The following is a 17106-nucleotide window of genomic DNA, read 5'->3' on the forward strand; positions in this document are numbered from 1 at the left end:
CATAAGCTCATACACTTGCTTTATTCAATCGCATGCCACTACTACTACCACCCCAGGTGCCTTTCTTATGGTAAACTTCAACAATTTCTCCTCCACTTTCTGCTCAAAGTTATTACCAAATCATTAAGCACCCTGTTACAATTTGATAACCTTGTGACATTTTCAAGCCTTAATAACTTCTCATGTGTGAATGTAGATGCAAAATACTCATTCAGTTTGTTTGCTATTTGAGCAGGATCATCAACAGTCGAACCATCGATATCAAGTGGACCAATCATATTCATCCTCTTCCTTTTAGAGTTTATATAAGCAAAGAAATCCGTGCTGTTTTTCTTAGCATCCTTTGCCAAAGTTTTCTCGTAATCTACCTTCACCTGCCTAACCTCCTTTGTGACTTGATTACAGACTAGCTTATATATATATATCATAGGCTCTGTGTCGCCTGATAATTTATATGCATCCCATGCATTTTTCTTCTCTTCCATGAGTCTCATTAGTTCATTTCACAACCATTTAGGCCTAAACCTTGAACAACATTTCTTAATAGGTATGAAACATTTAGTAGCTTCCACTATTAATTCCTTGAATGCTTCCCACTTAGAATTTGCTGTTGGTAGCATCATCAGCTCATCCCACTGTACAGAATTTAAAAACTGTCTGAGACAACTGTAGTCACCTTTACGGATGCAAAAACCCCTTCCTTTACCCCTGATGGTAATTACATATTTAAGTAAATCCCACATCAGTACACTGATCACTGCCACCTAATAGTTCCTTTATCTTCAAATTCTTAATACACGAATGACCACTGCTGATAATCAGATCAAGAGTATTAACCTCTCTGGTTGCCTCTCAAACATGCTGCTGCAGAAAACAATCATCCAATAAATCCACAAGTGTGCGGGTGACCAACCCATAAGTTCCAGTCTATATCTGGGAAGTTAAAATACCCCATTATAAGACATTCTGATTTACTACCCCACTATTTCTCTGTACAATTGTTCATTGTACTCATTTGAATCATTAGGCCTATAACACACTCTTACTCTTATTTTTGCTTTCGCAGCGCTTATGTCACACCAAACTGACTCAACAGTGCACTGTTCATCTATATCAACTGGATGTACTTCATTTGATTTTATGTTTTTCTTAATTAATAGCATAACACCTCCTCCTTTCCTATCCTGTCTATCCTTTCTGTACACACTGTAGTCCCCAAATTCCAGTTCTGCATTCCTTATATCTGTGTGACACCACGCCTCTGCTATCCCAACAATATCTGCCTTTGATGTCTTGACCAACACTTCAAATTCATCAAATTTATTTACTATACTTCTAGCATTGGTATACATGCAAGTATACATGTACCTATTCTTATTATTAGTTACCCTAACACTTCCCATATACCCACCTGTTTCACAATGACTGTCATCAGTCCCTGAAACCCCCAATACCCCTCGCTCCATGCCTCTGCTTATTCTAATAGAAGTAGTGGAAGAATCACCTACACCTGCCTGCGGCTACTTTTAACCTTTTAGTCTGTGAATCCCCCCCAAGCTAGCAGTTTTCCGACCCACCTAACACTGTCTCGATAGCATCAGCAAATATTCTTGTATTCTTTCTATTTAAGTATATCGAATCCCTGTAGAAGCAGTCTCTCCTGTTAACAAGCACAGACCAGGCTGAAAAAAATTTTACCCCTTACCAAGTGCTTGATATGTCCCTCATTTTAATTCTTTTGAAAATAGCAACCCTGTTAAGACATAACAGAATGCTGAATTTCTGATTAATCTACTTGTATCGAAATCTCCTTGCACAAAAACATCCTATTTGGCTGTATCATGTTTGTAGTCTTCTAAAATGACTGCAAACAAACAACCGAGTAGTGCACTGTTTAAAGCCGTGATTCATAAGAGAACTGCCATTGACAATTCTCTCTCTTGCCAAACCATCCCTGCTACTTTGGGCCTTTTGCTTGGTTGCTCTAGTCTGAGGCATGAATTCAGTCTAAATTTAATTTAAAAAAAATAATAATAATACTAAGAGATATGAGTATAACGATGTTACACTATTTTCAGTGGTTCCTTTACCTTACTGCAAATTGTTAATGCATTGAAGAGTCACTTCTGATAAAGAAAAAAAAAAATAAAGAATACTGTTTATCCTATTTTTCAGCTTTATGCAACAACTGTATTTTCTATGATCTTAAATTGCATTATGCATTGGTACAGTGACAGTATAAAAACCATGTTTGCACTGTTATAAATTTATAGTTTATAGGCATTAATGAAAACACTTCCGATATTAATTATGCTTATACAGAATTCAACAGAATACAAAATAGCATTTGTACCAGTATTATATATATACAATAAAGGTGGAATTCTTACCTATTTTGATTTTTTTAAAGCAATTTCAAAGGTCAAATTAGAAACAATTTCACTTACTAATTAGATAAACACAAGTAATAACTGAACTAGTAAGTTTAAACACTTCTTTTTATTATTATTATTTATTATTTTTTTTTAAACCCCAAATACAAGAGGTATTAGAACCTATAATACTTAGTACCATGCATGGGTTCTAGTTTGAGAAGATGAAAGATATTTGTTAACATTAGACTAGAACTTCTGCAGATTTCAATTTTCAGGAAATATATATGAAGATTGTTCCAGAAAATGGAAGTTGAATGAATACATGAGGAAAAAGTAAAGTTGGTTCTGTGAGTTTGAAGTTGGACATAAACGTTTGTTGCCTGGTTGTGGCATGTGATCGGATTCCTTTGAAGAAGAGTGCAGAAATTATACAAGCCAATTCAGAAGAACAGTACCCATGGAAGTATATATAGAAAAGGCATGCAGCAGAAACAAAATGTCTACAAGAGAGAGAGAGTGGAGAGACCCTGTTAGAGATAAGTCATTAATTAACCTAATTACCCTCTTTTGAATGGAATCTAGAAGCCTCAGAGAGGTTTTGGGGGCAGTGCCCCAGATGCAGGAACAATATTCCATGGTAGGACAGATTTGAGATTTGTACAGCATGTTTGGAAGAAAAGTAATGCTGAGAGCAAAAGAGGAAACCCAGTTTTTTAGATGCAGAGGAAACAATATTTGTGATGTGCTTATGCCAAGAGAGATTAGAAGTCAGAGTAATCACCAATAGAGATATATGATCTTGCCTAGAAATCAGAGTGTCATTGAAGATAAGCATACAGATTCTGTAGCCGAGTGGTCAGGAGCGGGAGTGCAGTAGCACACGCTCTTTGAGTAGACTGGGGTTCAAGCCCCTGACTGCTGAATACGATCGATCTGCCAACCCGCACTGGACCAGCGTGGCAGATTATGGTCCATCTCCCTCAGCATGAATTATTGAGGAGGCTTCCATCCTGCAGTGGGTTGATAATGGCTCCACTTTACCTTTATAGGATCAGAAGAAACATTTTGCTAGATATAAGACAAGACTGAGTTTTACACGGAATGAAACAAACTAAGTTATCCTTGTCCCAATGGAGAATTACCTTGAGATTAGCATTTAAGGAATTGATAGTGGATATTCAAGAAGTTGAAGCTGATTGAGCAGGGAAGAGTTTCTTAAACTGGAAGGTGGAATGCAATGTTCTAGCATCAGCAAAACTATGGATAGGATTTCTGGTCAAAGGTATAAGGTCATTAACATAAGGGAGGAAAAGAGTGGGAGAAAGAACTGAACTCTGGGGAACACCAACATTAGTGGACAAGTTAGAAGATAAAGAGCCATCTACTACCACATGCAGTGAGCAGTCATAGAGAAAACTGGATACCCAATTACAAAATCCAGGTAGCAAACCATAAGATGGAAGCTTATTAAATGGATAAAAAATCTCAATAATATTTAGAAAACCCAGAAGTCGACTCAGCTGCTTACAACCTTTCTCAAAATTGACCATTCCATGCTATTTTAAAGAATTATTATTTAGCTGTAATAATAAATAATTAGCAATCCTTTCTCTATGACTTTCATATTTCACTTAATGGCAGCAGTGCTGATCATTGCTCAATGAGTCAGTAGATTTATTATTTTGTTCTGTTGTGATTTACATTTTGCACCTGTAGGTCCTTGTACTTGCTGAATTAAAAACAGGCACACTGGTATGTACATAATACAGTAAACCCCCGCTATTGGCGGTATCTGTATTCGCGGTTTTGCGTATTCGCGGTCTCTGATTTTGAATTTTAAAGCGCCGTGAACATTTTCCACCATAAAAAAACATGGGTGTGGCTAAAATTATCTTTCCTGGTCAAAACAGCGCTCAGTGGGTGGGGGGGAGAGGGGGTGACAAAATCGCGAGCATGGATGTTTCTCGCTAATCCTAGTTCAGTATGTGTTATGCGCTTGTCATGGAAGGTTTTGTCATTTGCTTTTAATTTATATGCTTATAAATTTATCAATTTATTAATTGATATGCTTACAAAAGTGATAAATCTACCACTTTGCAGTGTAAAACAAACTTTTTCGAGTGTGTTAACGGAAGAAAGTGACTTTATTTGGACAAGTTCTTTCTAACCCGTACAAAAATGTGGCTACGAATAACAAAGGAAATGTGAAAATATTAAAGAAGGTGATGACATTGGCGAATAAAATTGAGTTATTAGACAAAATTTCTAATGATGAAAGTGTCTCCTCAGTGGCAAAACATTATAAAATCAATGAGTCAACCGTGCGATCAATCAAGAAATCGGAAGAAAAAATCCGCCGTAGTGTCCATGAAAACGTGCTAATTGCTTCAAAAATTTGCTCTGTAACTCGTGATGTTAAATTTAAAAAAATGGAAAAAACATTAAATCTGTGGAAATAAGATGGAACTCAAAATAAAATTCCCCTTTTCATCATTTGTGAAAAGGCAAAAACACCTTTATCAACACTAGCGAAACTGGTGATAGAACTGGCGGAATAAGTTTTTTAGCTAAAGCAAAAGTGCTGGATTGAAAGATTTGTTTGAAATTTCTAATAAATATTACATTTAATATTAAATTGTTTCTTATTTTTAAGAAATTTCTAATGGTGAAAGTGTCTCCTCAGTGGCAAAACATTATAAAATCAATGAGTCAACGGTACGATCAATCAAGAAATCGGAAGAAAAAATCCGCCATAGTGTCCATGAAAACATGCTAAATGCTTCAAAAATTAGCTCTGTAACTCGTGATGTTAAATTAGAAAGGGTACAAGAATATTTGCTGATGCTATCGAGGCAGTGTTAGGTGGGTCGGAAAACTGCTAGCTTGGAGGGAGACAAAGACCAATAGATTGACAGTAGCCACTGGCAGAGGTGAAAGAGATTCTTGCACTGCTTCTATTAGAATGAGCAAAAGCCTGAAAAACAAGATGCATGGTATTTCAGAGACTGCTGGGAGCCATTGCGGTACAAGTAAACACATGGGTTCTGTTAGGGTAGCTAAGAATAGAAAGAGGTGCAGGTATACTTGCGTGTACACCAATGCTAGGAGTTTAGTAAATAAATTTGATGAATTTGAGGTATTGCTCAAAACATCAAAGGCAGATATTGTTGGGATATCAGAGACGTGGTGTCACACAGATATAAGGGATGCAGAACTGCAATTTGGGGAGTACAACGTCTACAGAAAGGATAGACAGGATAGGAAGTGGGGAGGGGTTATGCTATTAGTTAAGAAACACATAAAAACCAAGGAAGTGAAGCCAGTGGACATCGCCGGACAGTGCAGTGTTGAGTCAGTTTGGTGTGACATAAGCATTGGGAGATCAAAATTGAGAGTAGGAGTGTGCTATAGGCCTAATGACTCTGATGAGTATAATAAGGAACTGTACAGGGAAATAGAGTGGGCCAGTAAATCAGAGAGTCTTATAATGGAAGATTTTAATTTCCCAGATATTGACTGGAATTTGGGGGCTAGTTATTCACACACTAGCAGGGCTTTTGTGGATTTATTGGATGATTGTTTTCTACATCAGCATGTTCGGGAGGCAACTAGAGGGAGTAATACTCTTGATTTGATTATCAGCAGTGATTCTTCATGCATTAAGAATCTGCAGATAAATGAACCACTAGGTGGCAGTGATCACAGTGTGCTGAAGTGGGAATTACTCAAAGAGGTAACTACCATTAGGGGTAAAGGGAAGGGTTATTGCTTCCGTAAAGGCGACTACGATTGACTGAGATAGTATTTAAATTCTATACAGTGGGACCAACTGATGATGTTACCAACAGCAAATTCAAAATGGGAAGCATTCAAAGAACTTATCTTGGAAGCTACTAGGCTTTACATACCAACTAAGAAATATTGTTCAGGGTTTAGGCCAAAATGGATGTCAGATGAACTAATGAGGCACATGGCAGAGAAGAAAAATGCATGGGATACTTAAAAAATTAACACATGACACAGAAGCCTATGATAGACAAAAGTTGATAAGCAACCAAGTTACAAAAGCAGGTTAGGCAGGCGAAGGCAGATTACGAGAAATCCTTGGCAAGGGATGCAAAGAAAAACAGCAAAGAGTTCTTTACTTATGTAAACTCTAGAAGGAAGGGGATGAATCAGATTGGTCCACTTGATATTGATGGGTCAACTGTTGATGATCAGGCTCAGGTAGTTAACAAACTAAATGAATATTTTGCATCGACATTCACACATGAGGAGTTATTCAGCAAGGGGAATGCCAGAGGTGTATTCAACTCTAGCAGTAAGCTACAGAATCTTGAAATAACTGGAAGTAAAGTGGAGGAGAAACTGTTGAAGATAAACACAAGAAAGGCACCCGGGGTGGATGCGATCTATCCAGTTATATTAAAGGAGGCAGCAAAGGAAGTAAGCAAACCCCTAGCCATAATTATGAGAGCTTCTTTGGACTCAGGGAAGGTACCCATAGACTGGAGATGTGCAAATGTAACCCCAATTCACAAAGGAGGATCAAAGGCTGACACAAGTAATTATAGACCTGTTAGTTTAACTTCTGTTCCAGGAAAATTAATGGAGGCACTGGTTAAAGAAGCACTGCAGGATCATCTACACTGCCTGTGGTACTACACTGCCAGTGGTAGAGAATGAAAGGGACTTGGGGGTGGTTGTGCAGGCAGATATGAAGTTCTCTGAGCAGTGCAGACGGGCTGCAAGAGTAGCTCATGGAGTATTGTCAATGATATACAGGAATTTTTCCAGCAGGGATAAGGAGGTGATTATTCCATTGTATAAGGCAATGGTCAGGCCACACCTAGAGTACTGTATACAGGTCTGGAGGCCTCATTTCAAGAAGGATGTAGAGCTGCTGGAACGAGTACAGAGAAGGGCAACAAGATTAGTGAATGGAACAAAGGGGTGCTCTTACGAAGAAAGGCTTAAGTTTTGCAAATTACAGTGTCTGGAGAGTAGGCACCAGCGAGGTGATCTGATAGAGGTGTATAAAGCCTTGAATGGTTTAAGCATGCTCAATGCTGATGGGATTCTTCCTCTAGCTCAGAAAAATCACCTGAGAGGGCATAAATTCAAATTGAGGAAAGACAGATGTAGGATAGACGTGCGGAAATTTGCCTTTAGCCAGCGGGTGGTTGGTCGGTGGAACAGACTTCCATCCCTTGTGGTGGAGGTTGATAGCCTAAATAAGTTTAAGGCTCAGCTGGACAGGTATTTTGAATGAACAGAGGGGTGAAGTGGAAGTGGGGTTTTTTTTTTTTTTTTTTTTGGCTGATGCTGCATAAGCTTGCTTTCTTGCATCAAATGCCTCTACTAATGCTAATGCTATTTTCATTTTGATGGCTGCATTTCACTATGTACTGTCTATGTACATAGTCATATTAGGAAGGTACATACATAGACAAAATTTTAGATTAGTTTTTCTTATATATTTCATACTTTGGAACGGAACCCCTTTATTACTATGGGAGCCATAACTCAGTATTCGCGGCATTTCTCAGGAACGTAACCCCCGCGAATAAAAAAAAAAAAAAAAAAAGTGGCCTCCGTAGCCGAGTGGTCAGGAGCGGAAGTGCAGTAGCACACGCTCTTTGAGTAGACTGGGGTTCAAGCCCCTGACTGCTGAATACGGTCGATCTGCCAACCCGCACTGGACCAGCGTGGCAGATTATGGTCCATTTCCCTCAGCATGAATTGTTGAGGAGGCTTCCATCCTGCAGTGGTTTGATAATGGCTGCACATAGCGAGGGTTTACTGTATCTGTATTTAGGATATTTTCAAAAATTTACAACTAATTGCAATATTTTCATATTGGTAATACTAAAAAAAAAAGATGAATTGAACAAAAAAAAATAAATAAATAAAAAAAAGACAGTAAATTAGTACATAATGTGATATTTTAAACAAAATTCTTTTAAATCATACTTACTTGAAGTTCCTTGTGGTTTATGTTTATTCAAAGTATGAAGAAGTTCATGCAAGTTTCTATCTAGTTCTTCAACTGTCATATGCAACTAAAACAAACATTGCAATTTGTTTACATGGTAATAATTCAAAACAAGTTTTATTGACAATGGTTTTCTGCATATTGCATTTCATTCATTCTTTAATGCATGCTTTTGTATTTATTTACAAAACTGAATTTCAATTCTACAGAATGAAAGAATACAAAACTTTGTTTAGAAATCATTTCAGTGTACTGAAATGGATTTTATTTCAAACAGACATGGTGATCCACCTCTCTATGGGTCCTCCCTCTACAGAAGACATTAATTAATATAAAAAATAGTTTTACATCAAATTAGTATTTAAGTATTAACAAGAAATAAAATAACTGATTACATAGTTAAAATCCTGTGCTAGGGACTGCTGGCTGTACCACAGCTACAAATCAATTATCATGATTGAAATCTGGATCCATCTGTAGTTGCCAAAGTACACAAAAAATAAAGTGATCTGCTTGGCTGGGATCATAGAATGATCCCATATTGTTGACCACAACGATACTGATACAACCACCCACCATCTCAAAAGACAGAATCAAACACAGACTCACAGTTAATTCCCCTTCCACCACACATCGACAGCCAATCCAACTTCTCTCTGGCCAAGATAAAACACAAAAGGGCATATACTTGCAACATAAACCAAGATATGTGGACTCCAAGAATGGCTTCACTGGTATATGCTGCCTATTGTGGGGGAATCCTTGCATAGCCTATCAAAACAAACGACATATGGCATATTACAAAGCTTCCAACAACATGCTGATTTCAGCCAATGACTGCATTCCTTTATTAACAATTTCAAATCCAGGTTCCAAAGACTGTGCAACTAAGACTGTGCACTCAGCAAATTTTAGTAGGTTCCTTCACTATTTGACCACTGTTTAAAAGTTAAACATTTTTTATTTTTAACTGCTAATTTTATCCTAAAGTAATAAATCTGTATAATGTTCACTCTTTATTTGTGGGCAGTGAAACGTATGTGTCAATGACTAATAAAGCTTTTGGTGTAGTAAATATCTTTGAAATAAAAATTAAATAATGCTAATACTCTCCTAAGGTAGAAGAGAGAATGGTGACCCAAGTTTGCTCAACTGCATGTTGGTTCATAAAATGGAACTATGGAATATGGATGCAGATTAAGTTAACTAAACAATAGTGCCTATAACTATATGAATCGCATTACCACAATATACAGTTATCAAAACAAAGATTATTTATTTGATACTGTATTACAGAAATTTACAGATGTGGGAAACAGTCTACAGCCTGTTAAATATAGCAACATTACCACAGGAAGGAGCATGAATTAATATATATCTACGTATATCTAGTCATTTCAAAACAACAAATAGTGAATAAAAAAAAATCTTATGAAACATTACTCTTGAATTTTTGTAGATAATAAAATTTCAGCAACTATATAAAGGCAGATTATTTCAAAGAATGTATCCAGAAAAAGAAGGAGCATACGCAAAAGTTAACTTTGCTGGTTTGGAAATAACCTCTAAATCAATGCACATGTTTCACTAGCTTGGAGCAGAGTTTTCCAAACTTTTTTTTTTTTTTTTTTTTTCACAGACCAATTTTATATTTGAGGTATCCCCATTTCTAAGGCCATTGTGCACCCAACTACTGTTTGCAAAGAAAAACAGAAAAGAGTTCTTTACCTATTTAAACTCAAGAAGGAAAGGGATGAATCAGATTGGTCCACTGGATATTGATGGTTCAACAGTTGAGGATCCTGCTCAGGTGGCTAACAATCTAAACGAGTATTTTGCATCTACATTCATGCATGAGGAGTTATTCAGGAAGGAGAATGATGTAGGTAAAGTAAACATTGGCAGTGAGCTGGATGATTTTGTAATAACTGAGAGGAAAGTGGAGGAGAGATTGTTGAGAATAAACATAAAAAAGGCACCTGGGGTGGATGGGATCTATCCATTTATATTAAAGGAGGCAGCAAAGGAAGTAAGCAAACCCCTAGCCATAATTATGAGAGCTTCTTTGGACTCAGGGAAGGTACCCATAGACTGGAGATGTGCAAATGTAACCCCAATTCACAAAGGAGGATCAAAGGCTGACACAAGTAATTATAGAACTGTTAGTTTAACTTCTGTTCCAGGTAAATTAATGGAGGCACTGGTTAAAGAAGCACTGCAGGATCATCTAGACAAGAATTCAGTTATAGCTCAGACGCAGCATGGTTTTGTTAAGGGCAGGTCTTGCCTGACCAATTTGATTGGATACTATGATGTAGTCACAAAAGAACTGGATGCAGGGAATAACTTTGATATTATATATTTGGATCTTAGAAAGGCTTTTGATACTGTTTCACATGGAAGACTGCTGCACAAATTGGAGCAGTGTGGCATTGGAGGCAAATTGCTACTATGGATAAGGGGATGGTTGAGTGGCAGAAGACAGAGAGTGGTAATCAATGGACACTGCTCAACGTGGACTAATGTTATTAGTGGAGTTCCTCAGGGTTCAGTGTTGGGTCTGTTGTTGTTTTCGGTGTTTATGAATGATATTGATGATGGTATATCAAGTTTAATGTCCAAGTTTGCAGATGATACAAAGGTTGGCAGGGTTGTCAAGGACACTACTGACGCTATGCTGCTGCAACAGGATCTGGAAAGGTTGAACAGATGGGCTGAGAGGTGGCAAATGAAGTTTAACATTGACAAATGTAAAGTACTACATATGGGAAACAGTAACCCCAGAGCAACGTATCAACTCTGCAGTACTACATTGACAGTGGTGGAGAATGAAAAGGACCTGGGGGTAATTGTGCAGGCAGATATGAAGTTCTCTGAGCAGTGCAGATGAGCTGCAAGAGTAGGTCATGGTGTCTTGTCAATGATATACAGGAATTTTTCTAGCAGGGATAAGGAGGTGATTATTCCCTTGTATAAGGCAATGGTTAGGCCACATCTTGAGTACTGTATACAGGTCTGGAAGCCTCATTTCAAGAAGGATGTAGAGCTGCTGGAACGGGTACAGAGAAGGGCAACAAGATTAGTGAATGGAACAAAGGGTTGCTCTTATGAAGAAAGGCTTAAGTTTTGCAAATTACAGAGTCTGGAGACTAGGCACCGGCGAGGTGATCTGATAGAGGTGTATAAGGCTTTGAATGGTTTGAGCATGCTCAATGCCAATGGGATTCTTCCTCTTGCTCAGAATAATCACCTCAGAGGGCATAAATTCAAATTGAGGAAGGACGGATGTCGGATAGATAAGCGGAAATTTGCCTTTGGCCAGCGGGTGGTTGGTTGGTGGAACCGACTTCCATCACTTGTTGTTGAAGTTGATAGCCTAAACAAATTTAAGGCTCAACTGGACAGGTATTTCGAACAAACGGAGGGGTGAAATGGGAGTGGTGTGTTTTTTTTTTTTTTTTTGGCTGATGCTGAATAAGCTTGCTTTCTTGCATCGTATGCCTTTACTAATGCTAATACTGCAAAAAATATTAAGCTATACCTACAAATATTAATAACTATTTTTTAAATACAGTGGCATGTACCAATACTTAACATATGCACTATACATTATGTTGTTATAGATATCACATTTCCAATCAATGTTGTTGCCTACCACAAAAAAGCAGCGTTTTGTTGTCAAGTATCATGGAACACTTTCATAAGTTATGCAGACCACAGTCTGAGTTAGTTGGTTGATATGAAGATTTCTGGCACAAGAGCAACTAAGGCCAAATTGTGCCTATTACCATACGGCATGTAGATGATAATACACACGAATATTTTTCAGATATTTAAACAAATTACGTATAACAACTGTGTATCTTCACCAAGGAATATCAGAACACCAGTTTCAAAAGGGTGGCATTTAGGTGAAAGATATTTAAAATGATGCAAGCTGAGCAGCTCAATAACAAGGACCATCAATGAGAATTTCTTTCACAATAAGTGGGGATTAACACTGAGAACAAGAAGGATCTTCACTTATTGAACTTCGGAACGAGAGTAGCAGGTTTGTCCTGCTTGTCCGAAGCTTTTACAGCTCCAGAAAATAGAGTTTTTTCTGTTTTATTAACTTAAATTGGTTTAAATTGGCATATTAACTTATTTTCTAGAGTAGCTTTATATTCCTAATTATGATACTTAGTTTAAATTTTAACTTAGATAGAGATTTTGTAGGTTATTACTTAGCTTCCAGGTTCCAAAGACTGTGCCATTCAGCAAATTTTAGTAGGTTCCTTCACTATTTGACCACTGTTTAAAAGTTAAACATTTTTTTTATTTTTAAAAAATCAGTAAGAGTATCCAATCCACGTGTTTTACAAGTTTTGCAGCTATATTTAGCCGTTTAATTGACTAATTGTTACATTAAATTATTTTCTATAAGTAGCGTATAGACCTAGACAAGTTCCTTGGTTTATTCTAAATTCAGACACTGATATTTTGGATGTTAATTAATACTTAAGTGTCCATAGATTTACCGTTCGTAACTTGCCGCCATTGTTATACAATACAACATCTCGAATTAAATCCCAAACTAGATGCCCTTAGTATAGTATAGTATATAATATTATCAATTAATCAGTAAAATTTATTCATCTTGTTAAACTTCATTGTCAATTAAATTGTACATTTTAACTAAATACATATAACGACCTAGATTTTAAAAACGTAACATAATTAATTAATACATAACTTGATATGCAAGTTATATATCGGAACTCGGAGATAATACTCGATACTGAAAAAGACATATAGACATGTAGTGTTATAACTGCATTGGAATCCAAGTTTAGGGTTATAATTTTGTACTGGAATTGAAATTGAATCGAAAGCATGACTCTGACCAGAGCAGCAAAGCAAAAGGCTCAAGCTAATTGTAGTGCTGTGACTCAGGGGAGAACTGAGGGTGGGGGGGGGGGGCAGTTGCTCTCCGAATCACAGCCTTTTAAAATGCACAGCTTCCTTGATGTTTGTGGAGCAATCAGGTATGGGACATGATATTGCCAAGGGGATGTTTTTGTGTGTGTGCGTCATGTAAGGAATGTGAGGAAATGAGGCGACAACTCAGCGTTGTTATGGGCCTATATGAGCCGTAGCCGAGTGGTCATGAGCGGGAGTGCAGTACACGCTCTTTGAGTAGACTGGGGTTCAAGCCCCTGACTGCTGAATACGATCGATCTGCCAACCCGGACTGGACCAGCGTGGCAGATTATGGTCCATTTCCCTCAGCATGAATTGTTGAGGAGGCTTCCATCCTGCAATGGGTTGATAATGGCTGCAATTTACTTTTTTTTTTTTTTTTTTTTATTTATGAGAGCTTGAAGGATCTAAATTGAGGGGCACATCAAGCTCTCAGCTTCCCACATCAACACAATAGCTTGCATCATCACGCAACACAGCGGCAACCACCAAGGCAGAATGTGCTGGTCCTAGAGGAACTAGTAGTTGTTCGTGACTCTATTGTCAGGGAAACGGGGAACATGGTATATAAAACGGATAGGTCGAACAGGACCAGGATATGTCTGCCAGGGGCAAAGGTTGATGACACTGTAGAGCGGATATCATCTTTTAAGGGCACAAAAGGTGATATTGTACATGTTGGCACTAATGGTATTAAGAGTAGGAGACCGGTGGAATTACTTAACAAGTACAGGTCACTGCTGAAAAAAAGCCATGAATTAGGGTTGAATTTAAAAGTGTCTGCAATTCTGCCCAGACACAATAGGAGGAAGTATATGATGAGAGCCTTGTCAATCAATTCGGCCCTGGAAAGATTGTGCAAAGCTCAAGCGGTAGAATTTTTTTCAGCCTACTCTGTACTTGTTAACAGGATAGACTGCTTCTACAGGGAGGGGATACACTTAAATAGAAAGGATGCAAGAGTATTTGCTGATGCTATCGAGGCAGTGTTAGGTGCTGGAATATTGTTGTTTTGGGTATTTATTAATGATATCGATGAAATTATATCAGGATTAATGTCCAAATTTGCAGATCAGTAAGCAGGGTTGTTAATGATAATAAAGACAGTACGCTACTGCAACAGGATCTAGAAAAGTTAGGTAGATGTGCTGCTGAGAAGTGGCAACTGAACTTTAATATTAACAAATACGAAGTACTGCATATGGGTAGCAGTAACCCAAGAGAAACGTACCAACTGTGTGGTACTATACTCAGGGAGGTAGAGAATGAAAAAGACCTGGGGGTAATTGTGCAGTCGGATATGAAGTTCTCTGGACAGTGCAGACGGTCTGCAAGAGTAGCTCATGGTGTCTTGTCAATGATACACAAGAATTTTTCTATCAGAGATAAGTAGGTTGTTTATCCCCTTGTATAACACAATGGTCAGGTCACACCTTGAGTACTGTAAACAGGTCTGGAGGCCTCAATTTAAGAAGGATGTAGAGCTGTTGCAATGAATACAGAAAAGGGCAACAAGATTAGTGAATGGAACGAAGGGTTGCTCTTACAAAGAAAGGCTTAAGTTTTGCAGATTACAGTGTCTGGAGACTAGGCACCTGTGAGGTGAATCAAATTGAGGTAGGGTTTGTCGGTTTTTAAAAACCGTTTTTTTTTTTGGGTAAATTTGTAAAATTCAAAAACCGGTTTTTTAATTTTTAAAAATGGTTTTATATACTAGAATTAATATGCAAAAATTAATTAATTATTTAATTAAAAACATTAACATACTGACTTGAAATCGCCTCAGGCACAAGAATATTGTAGTAAAACTATAATCTTCATGAGTCAGGCGAATGTTTGACATGCAATCCACAAACACATTCTATTATGCTATTCTATGTGGCATCACACCAACTGACCGATGACATCAGCTGTGTTGCTCACATACACCCCACCAGACCAGTTTAGTCCTGCGTACTACTTGTACTATGCAGTACACAATGTGGCGCAACAGCTCCGTTCATTTGTTTGATCACAAGCAGGAATAGGAAGTTTATGTAATTTCTTGTTATTATTCTTGTTTTAGTTAGTAAAAACAAAAACAATGGAAGTAAATATATTAATGTCTATTCTAATAATATATAATTTTTTCATTATTAAATATTAATGTCATTGATAAAAATATTTAAAATGTTTTATTTGATTTTTAAACCAAAATGAACGTTGCAAATAAGTCGGAGGTCTAGGAAATTTTCAAAAAAGGTTGGAAAAGACAAGGCATGCTGCAATCATTGTAATAAAATGTTGAGCTGCAATGGATCATCTACAAACAATCTCCATAATCATCTGAAAGCAGTTCATAAAATAATAATCGATAAGAAAATAAATGATCGACAAGCAAGAAACACCTGGACCCTCCTCCTGCCCACAAAAACAAACCAGTATTTTTAATTTCATAAAAAGGTGCAGTTTAGAAGGAATTATAGCAAAACTTGCTGCAATGGATGGATGGATTGTCCTTTAATAGCATTACAACAAACTCATTCATACGAGTCTTTGCAACAATGGGGATATTCATTAACAAAAAACGACACTCGGAGTAACAGATCTCATTCATACGTTTTCTGGCAATGCCAAACGTAAAACTATAAATGAATTGGATTGTATTAAGAAGAATGGGAAAAAATTTTCTATAACTTTCGATGAGAGGACTAACAAAAGAAATCACAGATATTTGAATATCAATGTACACCATTTTGAGGAAGATTTTAATTTGGGCTTAGTTCCAATAGCTAGTTCCTGCGATGCTAAGAAAACATTAGAATTAGTTTCTGAGAGGCTACAGATTTTTAACTTGGATCTAGCAACCAACATAGTTGCACCGACAAATGATAGTGCTGCTGTTATGAAAACATTTGGCCAATCATCACCTATAATTAATCAACTATGCTATTCACACGCCCATACACTTAGCAGTTACTAATATGTTATATAAAAATAAAGAAATTGCTGAAATTGATGTATATGTTACAAGTGAGGAATAGGAAGATGACGTAGAGTGCGAAGATGACTATGGTGAGGATTTTTTAAATTCTCTTGATCTAGAAAATGACTGTGGATTCCCTATGTTGTCTGACAATTACAAACAATCAATTTCCCAAATTAGAAAAATTTGCAAATTGTTTTTAGAAAATCTCCCGTAACAGATAGCATCCTTCAGAATTATGTAAAACAAGAAAAAGGAAAGAAATTAAGTCTGATTCTTGACTGCCAAACGAGATGGAATAGTTTAGAGGCCATGATTAGAAGATTTATAACATTAAAAGAATGTGTTGTTTTAGCTTTGAATGATATTGGTGCTTCTCATATGTGGAATGAAGCTCAATATCCTAAAATCATCGAGCTTCTTAAAGTGTTGGGACCAGCACGTCTAGCAGGTGAGACCTTACGGCTGGCTGATAGACGTACTGTTAAATGAACTAAAAAATTTGAAGACTGAAATTAGTTCCAAATTATTAAATGCTTTAGAAATACGAATTCAAGAAAGAATACAAGTTGGATTGGTAATCCTTTTGCTATATTTGAAAAATCCAAAAAAAAACATTTCAACAAAGAAATCTAGTGTATTTCCACTAGTTCAAAACTCGATATTATTAAGTTATCTGAAAAAATATTGTCTAGAATATATCCAAATTCTTGTATGGAAACAGATTCTGATGATGAATATACTGGAGACGGAGAAACTATTAATCAGGGCAATGGTCTAAAAGAAGCCATGGAAAAATCAATTCATAG

General features: G+C 37.0%; 1 protein-coding gene across 3 annotated transcripts in view; it reads right to left on the bottom strand.

Moving 5' to 3' along the window:
- mRpL1 (mitochondrial ribosomal protein L1) overlaps positions 1–17106 on the bottom strand; it is a 468615-nt gene that overhangs the window by 67145 nt on the left and 384364 nt on the right. For all 3 annotated transcript variants that reach the window (XM_090379616.1, XM_090379615.1, XM_090379614.1), the window contains one exon: positions 8353–8437. In XM_090379616.1, the coding sequence (XP_090235742.1) occupies positions 8353–8437 (85 nt within the window). The remainder of the gene's footprint in view (positions 1–8352; positions 8438–17106) is intronic.

This window comes from Mastigoproctus giganteus, chromosome 8 (genome assembly GCF_048544385.1).
Source record: "Mastigoproctus giganteus isolate SK-2022 chromosome 8, ASM4854438v1, whole genome shotgun sequence".
NCBI lineage: Eukaryota > Metazoa > Arthropoda > Arachnida > Uropygi > Thelyphonidae > Mastigoproctus > Mastigoproctus giganteus.